Source organism: Sceloporus occidentalis, unplaced genomic scaffold, assembly GCF_023333645.1.
Source record: "Sceloporus occidentalis isolate IW3139 unplaced genomic scaffold, rSceOcc1.0.p SCAF_2, whole genome shotgun sequence".
In the NCBI taxonomy this organism is placed as follows: domain Eukaryota; kingdom Metazoa; phylum Chordata; class Lepidosauria; order Squamata; family Phrynosomatidae; genus Sceloporus; species Sceloporus occidentalis.
Window position 1 is genome coordinate 172269989 of NW_028316982.1, and position 19187 is coordinate 172289175.

Sequence of the window (19187 nt, forward strand, 5' to 3'; positions counted from 1 at the left end):
TCTCTTACCTTCCAGATGCTTATCCCAATTCTGAAGTGATCTATGTGTGGACTAACACACCAGCCACATCTGTGGTGGTAGCAGAGGATGGGTCTAGGCTTAACCAGTATCACTTAATGGGACAAAGTGTAGATTCAGAAAACATCAGTACCAGCACAGGTGAGTGTGTCTTTTCCATCATAGTAGCTAACAAGAGAGCTCTAGTTTCACCTTTAAACAATGCTGATGTATCTGTCACATTTTGAAAACAGCTAGTGGGCACTTTTTGGTTTATACTTGGATTTCACATACAGCTAAAGTAATGCTTCTCTCTCACCAATGGCACTGTCTTTCCATGGTAGTAGGATTGTATGTTCCTGTAAGGTAAGAGGCTATGTTGATGGCAGCAGTACTCCTGGTAAGATCCCTCTTGTCAGATAGGCTTTTGCTGAGGAGCCTGACTAAATCTGCAAACAGCTATTGGGCAGCAGCAGTAGTGAAGGGTGACACTGGCAAAGGATCTTAGAGACAACAGAAGAACTTTATAGTGAAAATCCTGTGACAAAACAGTCCAAAATGACACAAGAGATAGTGCCAGAAGAGATTATATATATATATATATATATATATATATATATATATGTGTGTGTGTGTGTGTGTGTGTGTGTATATATATATATATATGCATGCATGCATGCATGCATGCATGCAAGCATGCAGAGATTCATTGCAAGGGAAGGAAAGGAAAGGCACAAGTCCCCCACATGCATATTGCCCAAGAAGGGGAATTGGGGACAAGGTATGCAGGCTTTTGCATTTGCAAAGGCCCCTCTCTCATGCTGGTGCTGGCTTATTTCCTCACAGGAGGCAAACATCCGCCTACACACACTTGATCTCTCTCTCTCTCTCTCTGTGCTTTAAAATGATTTGTTTGATGAAAGCATTGGGAGTGTGGGTGGGGGGGGAGGAGGGGGTTGAGAGGAGAGAAAGTGGCAGCTGTTGCCTGGTTTTGCAGTGTGTCCAGGGCACCACGTGGCCTGAAAGGAGGTGCCAACCCTAAGGGTTCCCATTTCCTCCCTAACTGGAAGTGGAGGCGCCAGATGTGGCAGCATTAGGGAACCAAAGAAGCTTTAATCTCAGCCCAGCCACCCACGTGAGCCCCCACCTTCTCTGGGCTACAGGCTTCTGTGTCAGGGCAACCCTGTGCTGCGATTGGAGGGGGCACATGTAGAGAAAGGAGGGAGGGAATGGCCACAGGGAATGTGGTTTGTCCGGGCCCAAGAGTCACATGGGGCTTCAGACAGAAGCTCCTATGGGGTTACATAATACACTTGCCTTGCTTCTGGTAATGAGGTAGAAGCCGAGGTCTCTGATAATTAGAAACAAAGCATCTTGTGGGCTTGGAGAGAGGAAGGAGGAGGAAAGAAGAGGTGGCTGCATGCTGTGCCTTTCTCCAAGGATTTCATGAGTGTACCAATAGACAGAAGAAGGAGCTCCAAGGAAGCACTGTACCTATTTGCTGTGTTTATGGCAAAGGCTCCCAGCAGAAACCAGCAGGGGCCTATAGAGGGAAAAGGTGTAAGCTGCCTCTTACTGCATCAAAAGAAGGGACATTTAAGCATTAAAAAACATAAAAAAAGAAAGAAAGGCGTACTCATGTACACAAAAACACACGGCTTGAAAAGATTAAGGAACAGCTGTGCTTCAAGTTGTTTCTGTTCACTCAGCAAAGAAACAGACGCCTTCTAAACTACAGCTCACTGAGAACCCAGTTGGCTTCTTTTTGAGCCCAAACAACCTCAAAAGTGCAAAAAAGAAAGGTGGAGCAAGGAGAAAACTTTATAACCCACAATGTAAACTGTACAGTTGTCTTGAAACGAACAGAGCAACCATCACACTTCCCCCCCTTAAATGTGTGTATCAATTCAGTGCTTCACACAACAAGAAAATGCAAATTCAGAAGTCAAAAGCCACAGATTTGTTCCTTTTGGGGGGGGGGGGAGAGGAATGGGACAGAAGGGAGGACAGTTCTAGAAGTCACAGCAATAAACTTTGCACAGCAGGAAATGCATGGATTAGTAAAAGCAGAACAACATCAGTCCTGAGAGTTCCTTACCAGTTCACCATCATCGCTGCATTGTTTTCAGCAATAAACGGCAGCTCTCCCTTTGCCTTCAAAATGACCAATAGAAAAATCCAGAGAGTGTGCTGAGGCATCTCCCAAAATTGTGTCCAGCGGCTCCTTGATACAAGACAACAATCCAAAGCAAGTGGTGGGTGCTTCTTGGTGGTCTGGCACTTGTTTTTGCTGCTGATCGAAAAGCTCCTTGCTCACCTAACCCCAAAGAAGCAACATATACTCAGGAATAATCCCTGGGTTGCTGTCCCCGAGGTTTCCTAAGATTTAAGCCAATAAAGGATTTGTTTTTCAATGTCAAGAAATGTTTTCTTTTTTGGTCTTATTTTTCCTCTCATCGCCTTCTTTGTGCTAACGTCCCAGGTTACATCTGGGCAGGCTGGATTCAGATTGCAGGGTGGATCACAAAGAGCAGGACACAGATTGTAACCAGGGATTAGCAAAATACAAAAATCCGATTTTACACAGGGAAAGCATCAGTCAGCTATGGATTTTCTGGACTTCATCAAGCTCACAGGAGGCCTGTAATCAGGGTTACTTGTCAACGGATTTCTAAGATGTTCTCTTCTTCTACACAGTTGAAGAATGTGAAAATAACAAGTGTAGACTCATGAAGGAATCTGAGTGTATTTTGTTCATTCCATTTTTGCTGCAATGCCCCCCTTTAAAAACAACAATAAAGAATGTGCTATATTTTATTGTAAACCATTTTTTCTTTTTAGTTGTTCTGGTGACCTATTTTTGGAATTGTTTTGATAATATTTTTATATGATTACTGTTTTAATTGTATGTGATTGTTATGATTATGTTTGTACATTGCCCTTGTAGCCATAACAACAACAGTAACACAAGGCCAAAAGGCATTTCCCCCCATCCTTTTACCTCTCTCCCACCTACGCAGGATTGCTCCAACTAAAGAGTAAGCTGCTTGCCAAAAGCATTACATTTGCTGTGTTAGGAACTAAAGGCAAAATAGTTATGTGGTTTCACATGTGCATTTCAGTGTGCTTTCTATGTATTTGCACTGTGTCACTTTCCATAACATCTGCATTCTGCAGGACAGCTTCTGGACCTGGGTTATCTTACTTGTACCAGATTTTAAAGCAGCCACTAGAAAACTCTCCCCACCCCCCCCCCCACCCCCATACAAACACCCACCTACAGAGACTGAGAAGCACTTTGTCCAGCTAAGGAGCACCTTGTTCAAAGATAGATTCTACAATGGGCCTTCAGTGGAGAAGATTGGCCTGGGAGGATGTATTGCTTGGGGGCCCTGTCAGCTTGGGGTTCTCAGATGGCTTTCTTAAAAGCAAGGTGATACTTTTCTGGGACCTTTCCTGCTATCCTTCCATAGGCAGATGAAGACCTCTAAGCCTTTGAAAATGAATTGTTCAAGGGGAAAGAACCTTGTGCAAGGCCCCATTCTTTTTAACATTTGGTTTTTTTTAACAGTTATATTCTTAACTGGTTTTAATTTGTATGTGTGTATCAACTTTGGTTGATACGCCAGCTGCATCCCTACCTGGACCAAAAGGACCCTGAAGAAGTGGTACACGCACTGGCAATTTCTTGGTTAGATTTCTGTAATGCACTCTACTTGGGGATACCCTTGTGCCAAGTTTGGAAGTTTCAATTGGTTAAAAATGCAGTAGCCAGACTAGTCACCAGTACATCCAGGTCTGACCATATAACACCTGTACTAAAATCTCTTCACTGGCTGCCGATTGGCTTCCAGGCGCAGTACAAGGTGTTGGTTATTACCTTTAAAGCCCTACATGGCTCGGGCCCAAGTTACTTGCAGGAGCGCCTCTCCCTATACAATCCGCCCTGCACACTCAGAACATCTGGGAAGCATCTCTTGGAATATTATAATACTAGGCTAATGACAACTTCCCATAGGGTGTTCACTACTGCAGCTGCTAAACTCTGGAACAGCCTATAGGAGGAGATCCATCTTATTACCACCTTAGAGGCCTTTAAGAAGGCATTTAAGACGAATCTCTTCTGGTGGGTTTATCCACTGGACTCTATATAAAAAATCATGATAAAATGCTCCACTCCTGATTATGATTGTTGGTTACCTAATGACTTTGCAATTTTATAAAACTAATAGGAATGTTGGTATTCAGTATTAGTGTTTTATTTATCATATTTGTACTTGTACTGTATTATTTTACTGATGTAATCCCGGCTCGATTCATGGGAGAGGCGGGAAATATAAATAAACTATTATTATTATTATTATTATTATTATTATTAGTGCCTTCAAGTTGCTGGTTGACTTATGGTGACCCCGAGAATTTCATTAGTTTTCTTAACCAAGGGATACTCATGGGTTGTTCCCACTACGTTTTAAACTGGATCTCAATCCAGTGTAAACCACGATGGTGCCCACTTAATTTGAATCTCTGAAGCGATTCTGAAAGGGGGGGGCATGGTTTTTACCGATTTTTACCCATTTAATCTGCGTCAAAAAGAGGCTGGTAAAATGGGGTGTTTTTTGGGCTGAATCTATTTAATTGGAAATAAATTGATTCAGCCCAAGTGGGAACCAAGTGGAATCAAATCGGATTCAAATCTGCCTTGGTTCCCACTGACAGCGGCTTTCTCGGCCATACCTCCATGCTCCGTCCTCAGTCCTCCGTCCTTCCAGCCTGTCTCTCTCCTTCTGCCCTGGCGTCTCTTCCACCCCCGGTAGGCCAGGGAGGATGGAGAGAGACATAGGGGGAAGCCACGGCTGTCGCTTCCTGCACCGATTCTTGAAACTGGCACAAACATAGTGGGAACCACGCTGTTTGCTGAACTGGTTTCAGGAATCGGTGCAGGAAGCGAATCAAGAGGTAAGTGGGAATGAGGCCTCAGAGGTGGTTTTGCCAATTCCTTCCTTTGAAATATAGCCTACAGCGTTTGGTATATGATTCCAAATGTTGTTAACTACCATCAAGTCACCTTGACTTATGGTAATCCTATTAATGAGAGTCACTCTATCATCAACAACCCTGCTCATATCTTCCAGACTCAGAGTGGTGGCTTCCTTGATTGAGTCAATTCAGCTATAACATGACTATACTCTTTTCCTATTGCTTTCTAACTTACTAAGCATTATTGTTTTTTCTAGTGAATCATGTCGTCTCATGATATGGCCAAAGTGCAACACTCTCAGATTGGTCATCTTGGCTTCTAGGGAGAATTCAGGCTTAATTTGCTACAGGACCCATTTAATTGTTTTGTTTTGTTTTGTTTAACCAGTTCATGGTGTCTGTAAATCTTCTCCAGCTTCACATTTGAAATGAGTTCATTTTTTTTTCTCTAAGAAAGTTTCAGGCTTTCTTAATTGTCCATCTTTCACAACCATGCACAGAAAGTGGAAATATGATGGCAGGGATGTCCTGACTTTGGTATTTAATGGTATATCTAGACTTCAGTATCCTATTTAGTTCCTTCATAGCTGCACTTCCAAGTTCTAGACATCTGATTTCTTGACTGCAGGCTCCATTCAGTGTATTGACTGAGTCAGTGTATGCAAAATCTTGAACCATTTCAATGTCATTATCATTTGCTTTAAAGTGATGTAAATAATCTGTGGTCATCATTTCTGTTTTCTTAGTGTTCAACTGTAAACTTGTCTTTGCACTTACTCCCATGTCATTCTTCAATAATCCTTCCAAGTATTTGCTATTTTTCACTAGCAGTATGGTGTCACCTATATAGCTTAAATTGTTGGTGTCCCTTCCTCTAATTTTCATGCATCCTTCTTATGAATCTAATCCTGCTTTATGTATAATATGTTCAGTACACAAATTAAACATATAGGGTGATAAAATGCGACCTTGCCTGGTTGCCTTGCCAGTTGGAAATTATTCCATTTCTCCATATTCTGTTTTAACAGTAGCCTCTTGTTCTGAGTACAGGTGATGCAGTAGGACAATCCAATGTTGTGGCACGCCAGTTTTTTTTAGAGAAATCTATACTTTTTAATGATCTACACCATCAAAATTTTGTTATAATCTGTAAAGCATAGGGTGATTCCTCCTGAGATTCTTTGGTGCGCCCCATTATACAATGTATATTTGTAATATGATCCCTTGTACCTCTTCCCCTCCTAAATGCAGCTTGGACATCTGGCATTTTTCACTCCATATCTAATAAAAGTCTTAGTGATAGAATTTTGAACATAACTTTGCATTGGAAATTAATGCAATGGTCCTGTGGCTAATGAAATTCCTGGAGTCCTCTTTCTTGGGGATTGGAATGTATATTGAGTGTTTCCATTTTGTGGGCCATTGCTTTGTTTTCCATGTTTGTTGACAGATTTTAGTTAGAACTAGAGTAGATTCTGTCTCTGTAACTTGAAGCAGCTCTGTTGGTATGCCATCTGTTCCTGATTATTTATTTCTCCCAAGTACTCTGCGTGCAGCTAGCATTTCACTTTCTAAAATTGTAGGCTCATCTTCAAATGGTTCTTCCTTGAATGAATCTGATGACCTTTCATCTCTTTTATATATTTGTTGATTGTACTGTTTCCATCATTTTTTATTTTAAAAAATCTATTTCACCTGTGTACATTGATGTGAAATTTACATCAGTGTACAATGTTCCCAGATGTACATTTTCCATCAAGGTGCATTATTCACTGATGGGCATAAAACACTGACAGACACTGTGCACCAATACACTTTACACGCCAATGCACATTGGTCTCTGTGAGTCCTGTTACATATCTTTGTAGTTCAGTAAAGGTGTTTCTTAGCACCTCTGCTATGTTGCTAAGTATACATAAAGTTATGTAACATAGTAGGCAGTATAGGATTCTGGTGATTATTGTATTTTATATATTGCATTTTATGTAGAACTTGGGAAATATACATTTTTGGACTAAAGTATACTTTTTTCAACTAAAGGGTTGTCCACATGGTTCAGAAAGCCCCGGTTACCCCCCCCCCCCAGCCTTGCGTCATTTAAATCAGACAACATTGGCCAAAACCTTGGGGCAGGATTGGGCTCAATCCTTCCAGATCACATGTGGATCAGAGGATCTGACCTGAGTCCAGGGTAAACAGCCTTTACCCTGGAATAAAATACCCCCGGTTTTGCATGGAGTTTCTGAGAAAATCCACAGCAAAACCTGTGTTGATACCCGCCCCCCCCCATGCTCCTTAACTTCCTGGTCATTGCTTTTCCTCAGGAGCTCCTCTCTTTGTAGCTGCATCTGATGTGGAAATGGGGTGCCTTTCTCACCCAGTGGCCAGGTGCCCTGTTTCTGCATGAGATGGGTCAACAGAGGGGCTTCTTGGGGTCAGGAATGTGCACTTGTCCAAGTCCTGAGTTGGTGTGGGGACAGGTGTGTGAACACACACCCTTCCACGCACTGATCCTGGGACTGACTTATGTGACAACCAGGGCCAGGATAGCATGTATTCAGCCCATGCTATCCGGGCCCATCTGCTCAGGAACACTTACAGTTTCCCAGACAGCTAGTAGAATCTGAGAGTTGTCCTCCATAAAAGTAATTTTTGAATCTCTGATAGGTGTAGAGAGTATGCATCTCTCTCCTTCATGTGCCTAATACTTTTTACGCTTACTCATACACAATCATGTCTTACCATATGCCCAATGTATAGGTCTTAAAAATTCCATGCCCTATCCAAATGCTAGTGACCAGACTGAGTACAGTCTGGAACCCTTTGGTGAGCCAGGAGTCATTATCTGCTGTCCATTTTTAATTTTTTTTAACTGTATGATGAAAAGAAAAATCAGGTGTATTCTCATATCATATGCAAATCATTGTATCTCCTAGCTACAGGTACATATAGAGACATATTATGGATTAATAAGATCTAAGGGAAATTACATGAAATTGATTGAACTGAACTGTGAGTGTTCTTTTGAAACTCAAATACTCCACAACTATCCTGATTTGCCAGGGACAGTCCCAAGGATTAATTTGTCATCCCACTTTTTCAGCAGCTTTCAAAATATCCTAGTTGCTTTCTTCTTCTCCCATTTCCCCTCTTTCTCTTAAGCTTAGAGTTCCTGGAAACTAACCTGAAAGTGCAAAAGAGATTTACACTCAGTTAACTCAGTGGGGAAGGGGAGGACTAGAGAGAGCAGAATCTTACCCTTCCCAGTGGAATCACACAAAAGCAAACTGCTTCTGCCTCTCCTAGCTTGTGTGTTCTTCCTCATTTATAACTTTTGCTATCTTGATCACACTCTGTTGTTGCTTGACTACATATATGTGTCATCATCAATTAAGTAAATGACCCTGGAAAAGCTCAACACAAGCATAACTGGAATTACTTAAATGTTGGATCATCATGAAATTACAGCATGGTTGTATACATATTTATTCAGAATATTAGTAATGGAGCCTAAAACCAACTATATATGCAGAGAATTGCAGCCACAAACATAGATTCACTACCAAAAGAGTAACTGGATGCCTAGAACTCCGTATTGATCACTGTGCTAAATCATTGTAAGAATAAGTGTAAAGAAAAGGAACGTTTGCCTCCAAAACATCTTACAGGCTGAATCTCCCTTATCCAGAATTCCAAAATCTGAAATACTCCGAAATCTAAAACTTTTTCATGGGATAGTCACACCTTTGCTTTCTGATGGCTCATTTGTTTGTTCATATACAAAAAAATTTAAAATATTGTCTTTAAAATTACCTTCAAGCTATGTTCATAAAGTGTACATGAAACATATATGAATTTTGTGCTTAGACATGGTTCCATCTCCAAGATACCTCATTATGTATGTATATGCAAATACAGGTATTCCAAAATCAAGAAAAAAAACCAAAATCTAAAACACCACAAGCATTTTAGATAAGGAAGACTAAACCTGTATTCTCCAGTGTAATTGCAATGTTTCCCTGTGGCAGAAAATCTACACAACATGTGAACATATTGAACCCAAAGCTTGGACTTCAACTGCCAGAGTGGTTATGCTGGCGAAAAATAAGTCTTCTGAATTCTAGTTTCTTCATAGCATATGGAGAAACTCCATGGACATACTCACTGCCATGCCCCTAGGGTGGTGAAACAGTGACATGAAAATTGACCATGTGCTATCCGGTTTCCCACAATAAACTCTACCCATTGCAGTTATCATGTGAAGAAGCCCTTGTGTGAAAGCATGTTTTACAATTTCTGGGGTGTGTGTATGTCTATAATATGCGGCTTGGCTGGGACCATTGGGAACCATACTTTGACAACAACAATGGTGCAGAGAGCAGTACAGCAATACAAGCTGAAATGTCTGGCCTGAAGTGGCCAGAAAAATATGGATCCAAATCCAGGAAGTATCAGAATGAAAAGGCAGTTCTGCTGTTAGGGTAAGAGTGAGGGAGTACTTCAGGCAGTAAATTTGAATGTCAAAGAAAGGGCATATTTTTATGATTGGGACTGATGGATGAGGAGGTGTTTGTGAGGTTTTCTGTTTTTTGGGGTGCCAAAATATTTGAACACAACAAATATGAGGCTTGTAGAAATTGATTATTTTTCATTGTCTCTCTCTCTCTGCAGTGCTTAAAAATGTGGAAGTTGAATGAAATTTCCATTTGGGGGAACAGAATTCATATTTGGGGTCAATGCCCTCATTATGCCTCTCCCCTTACCACCATACTTCCACCATACTTCCACCTGGGCTCAGATCCAGCCAAATTACTAGCATGTTTGCTAGTAAATCAAACAACTCCTCAGTTTAATTCTGTGTTTAGGAATCATTGGAGAAACCATGAAACAGAAAGGGACTATATGTGAACAGGTATTCTATCAATATCTGTGTCTTCCTCCTCTTTCTCCCTCAGGTGAATACACAATAATGAGAGCACACTTTCACTTGAAGAGAAAGATTGGTTATTTTGTCATCCAGACTTATCTTCCATGTATTATGACAGTGATCTTATCCCAGGTATCATTTTGGTTAAACAGAGAATCTGTCCCTGCAAGAACAGTCTTTGGTAAGTTATTCAGTGCTCTTCTCCTCCTCCTTCTGTCCTTTACTTGAAGCATTTCCAAATGCCATGTTTCTCTCTGGGCCAGCCCTACCATTCAGCAGGATGGAGAGGTGTTTCAATAGCAAGTGCTGGCCATTGGAAACATTATGAAGGCTTTGGAGGACTGTTTCAGCATGTGTCGTGCTTGCACCCAGAATTGCACCCTACTGTCCTTTGGTGCTATGGAGGATATTGTTCTATTTTTAATGCCTAAGCAAAATTTAGCAATCAGCTTGCTTGGATGTGAGTGTGAAGGATGGGTGGGGGAGTCATCATGAACCTTTGTCTCTCACTTCAGGCAGCAAAATGTTTCATTGGAGGAAGAGAGGTCTTATTTGGGGTAATGTCCTTAATTTACCCCCACCCCCAAGCTGCACCCCTTGACCAGGATGTGTGTGTGCATGCATAGATACACACCTTCAAGACATCTGTCAGCTTGTGGCAACCCCATGAAATTCATAGGATTTTTCAGTTCCTCCCACTGAAATATAGCCTACAGCAGCTAGTATTTGTTGGTGGGCTTCTATCCATGTACTAAGCAGGGTTGACTCTGCTTAATTTCCAATATTCGATGGGAACTAGTGCCTTTAGGGTGTCTAGACTCATTACTAAGAGATCAATAGTCTTCAGTCACTTTCTAACCAACAGAAACTTTGCATATAGCAGAAATTCCCTCCACCATTCAGTGACTCTAGAGGGAGCCGACGACTCCCTGATGTTGAGGAAGCGCACCAGGCTTTCACACCTACACACTTCCTCAACTTTTTAGCAATGATTTAACAGAGCTTACCCCACAGTAAGCGCTGGTATGAAAATCTTCATAGAGAGCAGACTTATTAGTAGGGTCAAACGCCACATGTCACATCTGCCACATGCCTATCTGCTTAATTTAAATAGTGGCTCACTTAATATGGATTTCAGCTATACAAGGTGGCCTCTGCCCTCCCCACGAATGGGCTTCCTGATATGTGTTGTTGTTTTTGTTTTTTTTTTTTTTTTTGCAGACTTTCCTAGCCCTCCAGAGCAGAACTGGATGACAAATTTCCTCTCCCAGTTTTGCAAATAAAACTGGTTTGTTGCCATTTTTTAAATCAGAAGAAGTACATCTTTCAGTTCTGGCCTCATATCCCCACATTCTAACTCCCAGTTGTTTTCTTCTTTGCACTGCACTTATTAATTTGTATCATTTTGGAAGCTTCCAATATGGCAGATCTAATGATTTCAAAAGAGATCCCTAGGCCTTGATGATAAGATTTAAAATGATGTTAATATAAAAATGAGTTGGAACCCATGCCATATTTACAGGTAAATCTCAGTTTTTGTTGTCATTTTCTTCTTCTCTTTCTAAAGGCGTCACTACAGTCCTTACCATGACTACTTTAAGCATCAGTGCCCGAAATTCCCTACCAAAAGTGGCCTATGCTACTGCGATGGACTGGTTCATAGCTGTGTGCTATGCCTTTGTATTTTCTGCATTGATTGAATTTGCCACTGTCAACTATTTTACAAAAAGAAGCTGGGCCTGGGATGGCAAGAAAGCTTTGGAGGCTGCAAAAAAGAAGGTGGCTGTTATTCACATCTTTTTAAGAGCTAAAATACTAACTTAAATTGGGGTTTGTTGGTTTAGTGAAAGAGCCAGTAACCATGACCTGCTTGAAAGTCGCCTTGCACAAATCTACTTGAAATAAAATGCCTGTGATCTTGTTCTGTACCCATGTACTGAATTGTGGATTGCCTTCATGAAATTACATACAATTGTTAGTCCTAATTATAATAAATCCATCAAACTAATGGAAACTTGATAAACCAACTATTATTTAAATTCTATTAATTCAATGGGTCTACACTTACTGGGTCAAATGGGTAGATTAAGCCCATAGTATCAAATGTTGTTGTTTGCTTCAGGTCAATTTATGACAACCCTAAGGACACTTTTCTTGGCAAGATTTGATCAAGGGGGGTGGTGGGTTGATGTTGCCTCCCTGTGAGGCTGAGAGAGTGTTACTTTCCAAAAGCTAAGCCATTGGGTTTTCATGTCTGAGTGGGAATTTGAACCCTGATCTCCAAAGTTGTAGTCCAGCATTCAAACCACTATGCTAGTATCTGTTTATAAAACCCATTATTTTTAAGAATTTGAAAATGATAATTTTTTCAACTATAATTCTTAGAATCCAACAGCCAACAAATCCATCTGCAAGACTATGATGGATTATTTTCCATTACAAAAATAACTCCAAGTCATAAAATGAGGAATGTGTTGTTTGATTTCCATAGGGTCTAACTACTGAGATAAATTTTCCAGCCTTGACTTGAGAATGAATTCTCTGTGACTGACATATCATTGACCCTTTAAAATATTTGCTTTCTACATAACCAGAGTGATGTGGTAATATGCTGGTTTTTTGAACCTCACATATGTGGATGCATATTGATGTAAATGTTCTTTCAGTATTTGCTTCTTTCATTTGATTTATAAATCCTGAGTGCCCTTAAATGTTTTAGGATTAGAATCACCATCCTGCTAAAAGAATGGAAAACATGCAACCATTTTGCAAACTGTTATTGTTAAAGCATTGTAATCAACATAATATGGAAATTTAAGGAATCTAAGGTCTTGTGTGATTCTCTGCTAAACTTTCTTCCTGGTTATCTCTTCCCCCATCCCCAATTGTGGTTTTCTAATGTCTTTCAGAAAAAAGAACGTGAATTACTGGCAAAAAAAGCCATTAATGCATACAATGCTGGAAGGATGACGCCCACATTAAACATGCCAAAGGACTCTACCCCTTCAGTCATCTCCAACATTGCTTCTATTCCAGTAAAACCAGTTGAAAAACCCACCGAAAGCAAAAAGACCTATAACAGCATCAGTAAGATCGATAAGATGTCCCGAATAGTTTTCCCAGTCTTGTTTGGAACTTTTAACTTAGTCTATTGGGCCACATATTTGAACCGGGAACCTGTTATAAAAGGTGCTGCTTCTCCAAAATAAATGGAAGGACTTCCAGGTCAAGTTTTAGCCATACTTGCAAAAACACATGCTACCAAGGAGAATCGGAAGTTCCAAATGACTTTCTACCTTTGGGCAATATTCTTCAGGAAGTTTTTGCATGTTTAACAATATGTACAAAATTATTCTTGCCTTGATTTGTTTCTACATGTAACCTCAGAGAAGTTTCTGACAATTACATTAATGGCAGCAGACACAAGTCTTTCTAGGACAAAGGAAGACATGGGACATGGCTTCTATGCTGCTGCAGAGTGTTTTGCGTTGATAGTTTACAAACGAAATAGGGTATATTTTTAAACTGTTTGGGCCTATTGCATACCCGCAGGGTTGGTTTTTTTAATATATTTTGAATGTACAGTTGTGCAAATAGGTGGAGAACTATGGACTCTGCAGCTGCCGAAGCATTTATACACTCTGTTTCAGTGTTTGTCAGCACAGCAGCTTTCTGGCTAAGAGCCCCAACACTGCAGGCCCAGAATTTGCACACACAAGGGGATGCACAACTCCTCTCACTAGTAGAATTCAGGATTAGTGGCAAATTGCACAGATATATGCTCCCCCCTTGATCGTTTTGATGTGTAGAACAATTGTCACAAATCAGATGCCACAGTTACAGATGCCATTTTGCCTCATGCTCCTAATGCTGCACTTTTCAGTGAATCTAGTCAGCAGTTGGAAGTCTCTGAAAACTGTGCCCATTTTTTCACCTTTCCTTCTATAATAAGCAGGTGTATCAAACTGGCTACATGTGTAGCCATGAGCATTTCTAAATATTATTGGTCTCTGTGGAAAACATAGGATGGGCATAATAACTCCTGAAATGACTATAATACACAAGCCTCTTCAATTTGATGGCCACACCCAGTATCAGCTGGAAGTGGCATGCATATTGACACACACATGCCACCTCTCCACCATCTTGCATTCACTGTATGTGTATATTTTTTTAAGAGTGTGTATTTATTTTAAGAGTGTGCAAGAGCAACACCTGAGCACACTATTAATAACTTAAGAGTTCTCTGATAGCACATACCAGTATATCTCCTAAAAGACACTTGACCTTCACCCCCTGAGAACCTGTTCAGCATTGATGCTTGGCATTGTTGGAGACATCATGATAAGCAAAGGGTGACTGGCAGGTGGGACAAAATGTTGAGTCAATAGGGGTCATCAGATCAGGAGAAGCAATGTCAGCAGAGTCATGGTGGCCTGCACAGGATTGTGGGATGGGGGTAATACTGCCCACATGCCACAGGTTGTACACTTCTCTACATGCTCGTAGTGAATGATAAGATATTGTATAGTGCATATGCTTGTTGAATATACCTTTGATTTCTTCATGGTCTGGAATTAACCAAGTTTTAGTGGTCCAGATCAAGTAACCTATATCCATATTCCATATCTTGGGAGTTACTGAATGTTTATTAGCATCTGAAGTATCTTAGGAATGGACCACTACAGACTCTAGATGTTTTGGAACTGCATCCTCAACACTCCCTCACCATCCTCTAGGGCTGATGTGAGTTACAGGACAAAAACTTCTGGAAGGCTGCAGTTGCCCACCTTCAATCTATTTGGAAGAGTCAAGCCACACTACAAATCGAATGGCCACCACCCAGCCACAAAAGGCTCAAACAGCTTCAGAGTCTGGGTCTTAGAAGCAGTGATGGCCTTAATGCATTCTTTCACTCAGGGTAAGAATGGAAGGCCACTACCCCTGTTCCTCAAAACAGGAAAATGAAGTCTTTATTATTATTATTTAGAATGAGCCATCCAGAACAGTCCCCTTTTTACATCTTTTATGGTAAGACCCAGCCTGGCAGTTTAAGCATTGTGTTTTACTCACCTGCTTCTAAAGATTCTCCTTTCTTTGTTCCTACAATGTCTGCACTGTTGTCCTACAGTTTTCCTCTCAAAAGCCATCCCAATGTCTGTCAAGAAATTTCACATTCTCTAACAAGGCCAGACATCATCCATTGCAGCATGTCAATGTAGTTAGCTAGCTAGTCAGCTGATGTTACTTCATTTGACTTTTGATCACAGCACTAACAGCACTATCAGCTTATCATGAAGTACTCACTTTATTATTTATTTCTGCTATTTATGAATTCTTTCCTCTCTCATCTAAATACTAACAAACTAACAAACATTCCCAGTTTTCTCACCACAAAAGCAGCACCCATCAGTCTACAGGTAAAATCAATATAAAACTGCCAACTACATTTATAGCAATAAGGTGGTAAGCCTAAATGCCCTGAAGGCCCCAGATTCCATCTGATATTTGAAGCTAAGCAGAGCCAGCCCTGGACAGTACTTGGATTGGACACCACCAACAAATACCAGGTGCTATAAGCTGTATTTCAGAGGAAGGAACTGATAAAACTACCTCTGAGTATTCTTTGACTAAGAAAACCCTATGAAATTAATGGGATTGCCATAATTTGACAAGCAATTTGAAGCCACACACACCATCTATCTATCTATCTATCTATCTATCTATCTATCTATCTATCTATCTATCTATCATCTATCTATCATATTATAACATTGTAAGGCCTAAGAACAGTTCCTGTGTAGTAACCAGACAGAAAAATTAGCAACCCAAGACTCTACTATTCTCAAACACAGATTTCCAGAACTTGGTGTCCTCCAGATGGGTTAATCTGCAGCTCCCATCATCCCAAACCATCATGGGTTATATTGGATGGAGATTGGTGACAACATGAGTAGGGTGCTTGGGGTTTTCCAAGATCTGAAAAAGAAAAAAAAAGAAAAATTTATCAGTATACCAATTGACTAAATATTTAGAACAATATTTCATGTGAATTCTGTCATTAACACAAACCTGCAAAAATAACAGGATAGCAATTACATGATGCCTCTTTTCATTTCTGAGACTGGTTCTCCTGCTTGAAAAATTTAATGGCTTTGCTTCCCACATCAATTGGCCTTGTGCAGAACTGATCACTTCTTGCACACCAGACTAAGCAAAACCATTGCCTCTTTTCCCACCCTCTTAGCAGATTGAAAACAAATCATGCAAAGAGGAAACATTTTGCCCTTTTGACTCACAGTGATTTTAAGTTTACCAGGGACTTCTTTACAAAGAACTCCACTGTAACACCAAGAGTTGTTAGTGCTAGAGCCATGTAGCTGTTTGTGTCTGTTATCCCATTTTAATAGAATGTATGAAAGGGAAAGTTCATTGCAGAGCCAGATAAAGTTACTTTTTAGACCAACTCCAATAATCCTCCATATGGTAGAATGTCTCTCATTACACAGACAAGGCCATTGTCCCAAATTCTCAACCATTCTGAGTATTGGCATTGTAATATTCATGAAGCTGTTTGAATATGCACTTGCTGAGAATCTGGTTTATGGATTACTTGACTAATAAGGCCACTACCTTTGTATTCATTTGAAATGACAGGAATTTTGCCTTTCAGGGAAATACTTTTGCTCAAAGTCATGCCACTTCATGTAATCATCATCGCTTAAAAATTGAGACATGTATTGCATGAAATTACCTTTGAAAAGTAGAATAGAGCTAAATATGCCCAATGAAACAATGGCTTTCATTTTCATTAGGGTGGCAAACATTTTAGAGGTGGAAAAATGCCTCTTACATCATGATTTCCAAGAAATAAATAAGATGGAACCAAACGGAGAGAAAAAAATCTGCTTTGTTGGAGCCAATTGTTTACAGTGACTTTTTCAGTGTTTCTTTGGTACCATGCCTTTTGGAAAATTCTGTCATCTGCTTCATTCAGTTGGTGATTAATGCTGCAATGCTATACACACTCATCTATAAGCAAGTCCCATTGGGGCTCACCTCTGAGTAGACATATATGGGATTGCACTGTCAGACTGCAGTCCTATGCACACTTATGGCCTTTTCATGCTACACAATTATAGCACTATGAATGCTCTACAAATATATGAACATTAGAGCTCTCTGGCAGAGAATTCTAAGTACTTCTGTCTAACCACAAACCATAGGATGGAATCATGACCATTAAAGTGGAATCATAGTGCTATAATCATTTTTAGTGTGCAAAGGCCCTTACTTGAGAGTGAATAGCACTGAACAAAATAGGACTTGCTTCCATGTAATCATGACTAGATCAAGCTGCATGTGTAATCTTGAGTTATTCTCAACATTTTTCTTGCATAGATTCATTGCCCTAGTAGCTTTTGTAATTTTATCTTAATGTTTAAATTAAAGAATACATTTGATACTTGGAAAGTGTCATCTTTTTTTCAAATGCATTGTTCCTGAAGAGAAGAGCCTATAAAAAAGGTTGAAGTGTGGGCTATTCTTTTTCAGCTATTTCATTTCCTCTCCTTTCTCCCACCTCCAAAACATCACTCAGCAATGTGTGACCACTGAATATGCTCAGCTTGGGCAATGTGGAAAGTGTTTCTTCCATTACAGGTTTTTGTTTTCTCTAAAGATTCTTGGACCTCTGGAAACCTTGGAATTTAAAGAGCTGGTTGGTACATCCCTCTTGTGGTGAACAGGAATATCTTCATTTACATAAGCTGCAGCACTTGTTTCTGAACATCAGAAATATTCAAAAGAAAACATTTTTATTTCGAAAACAAATTGACCTAAATCCAATTGTTAGTCAACTACAGAAGACCCAGTGAATTAACTGTAAATATGCAAGAGTTGCTTTGGTAGGGACTGGGATCCGCTCAGTGATGGTGAACCTTTTCGAGGCCAAGTGCCCAAAGTGCAACCCAAAACCCACTTATTTATTGCAAAGTGCCATGTTAGGGCAAAAAACCAAAAGGTTAAATTAGGATTGTTATGACTAGGAATAGACATGTACATGGAGCTTGTTGTTGTTATATACCTTTACAGTGACTCTGACCTATGGCCACCCTATCATAGGGGTTTCTTGACAAGTTTTATTCAGAGGAGATTTGCCATTGCCTTCCTCTTAGGCTGAAAGAGTGTGACTTATCCAAGCTCACCCAGTATGTTTTGGTGGTCAAACCAGAGTGCTAGTTCAACATCCAAACCACTCCACCATGCTGGCTTCCATGTAAAGATGGTAACATTCCCTTTTGTGGGATTTATTTCTCCAAAGAGAAACTTTGTTCACTTGATTAGTGACAAGCATCATCCTGCCAACTGACATTCAACCAGAACCCATCTAATCTTGGAAGCTAAGTAAGATAGGCCTGGTTAGTGTTTGAATGGGGCACTGCCAAAGAATACCAAGTACAATATGTTATATTTTAGAGGAAGGCAATGGCAAACTACTTCTGTGAAAATAAAAATAGGTTGCTCTGATCTTAGCATGAGGACTTTCAGACATTTGAAATGGCACATACCCAGTAAGGCCAAATGGGATATGGCAGTGGCAAGAGCTGCAATTTAACTTTAAGACAATCTGTTTGTTGTCTTTTGCATTGTCATTGCCAGCACAACAATAAATGTGGTAGTGAGAAGACTAAAACAAACTTTCCCCTGTTTCAGAAAATGCAGCAGAGAAAGTATGGGTCTTCTGAAATACCTACACACTGAAAAGAAAGATAATGTGTCAAATATATGTACACTAGGGACCATAGAAATGGAGGGATGCTGAAATGCTGCTGTGACAGACAACTTCCATCCTGTCCAGTGCTGTGACCATGCTTAATTTGCTGCCATTTTTAATGATGGACTTGGCTACACATATTTTATAATCTAGGCTGCCCCATATTTTCCAGATTTACAGTGACCCTGGGCTTGTCTATGCTATTAAAGGCTATTCACAGCAAATTCAGATTAAGCAGACATACGTTCCTGCCATCTAGAGGTAGCATCAGTGTAAAATGGCAGTCTCCCCTGAATTATTTCCAGCCACAGAACAGTGGCTATTCCACAGTATTACTTTTTACCTGTCCATCAAGGATGTGCACATATGTATTTCTGCTTACGTTGTCACACTCTCATCGCAGGTATAGGCATGAAACTGGTGATATATCAGTCTGTGGATGCATGCCAACCAGAATTGCCCTGTCTGGATATGAGGACCAGAGTTTTGAACCCAGTCCAGGAAATT

The 19187-nt window shown here is 40.3% G+C and overlaps 2 protein-coding genes across 4 annotated transcripts in view; one reads left to right on the top strand and one right to left on the bottom strand.

The window, feature by feature from the left end:
* Positions 1-2500, bottom strand: part of LOC149319334 (gamma-aminobutyric acid receptor subunit beta-3) — a 290532-nt gene extending 288032 nt beyond the window's left edge. The window contains exon 1 of the mRNA XM_089511497.1: positions 2096-2500. Within this exon, the coding sequence (XP_089367623.1) occupies positions 2096-2196 (101 nt within the window). The 5' untranslated portion in view covers positions 2197-2500. The remainder of the gene's footprint in view (positions 1-2095) is intronic.
* The window catches only part of LOC149319335 (gamma-aminobutyric acid receptor subunit alpha-5), a 144302-nt gene extending 128395 nt beyond the window's left edge, over positions 1-15907 (top strand). For all 3 annotated transcript variants that reach the window (XM_089511496.1, XM_089511494.1, XM_089511495.1), the window contains exons 7-10: positions 16-159; positions 9933-10085; positions 11472-11683; positions 12814-15907. In XM_089511496.1, the coding sequence (XP_089367622.1) occupies positions 16-159; positions 9933-10085; positions 11472-11683; positions 12814-13113 (809 nt within the window). In that variant the 3' untranslated portion in view covers positions 13114-15907. The remainder of the gene's footprint in view (positions 1-15; positions 160-9932; positions 10086-11471; positions 11684-12813) is intronic.
* The last annotated feature ends 3280 nt before the right edge of the window (positions 15908-19187 follow it).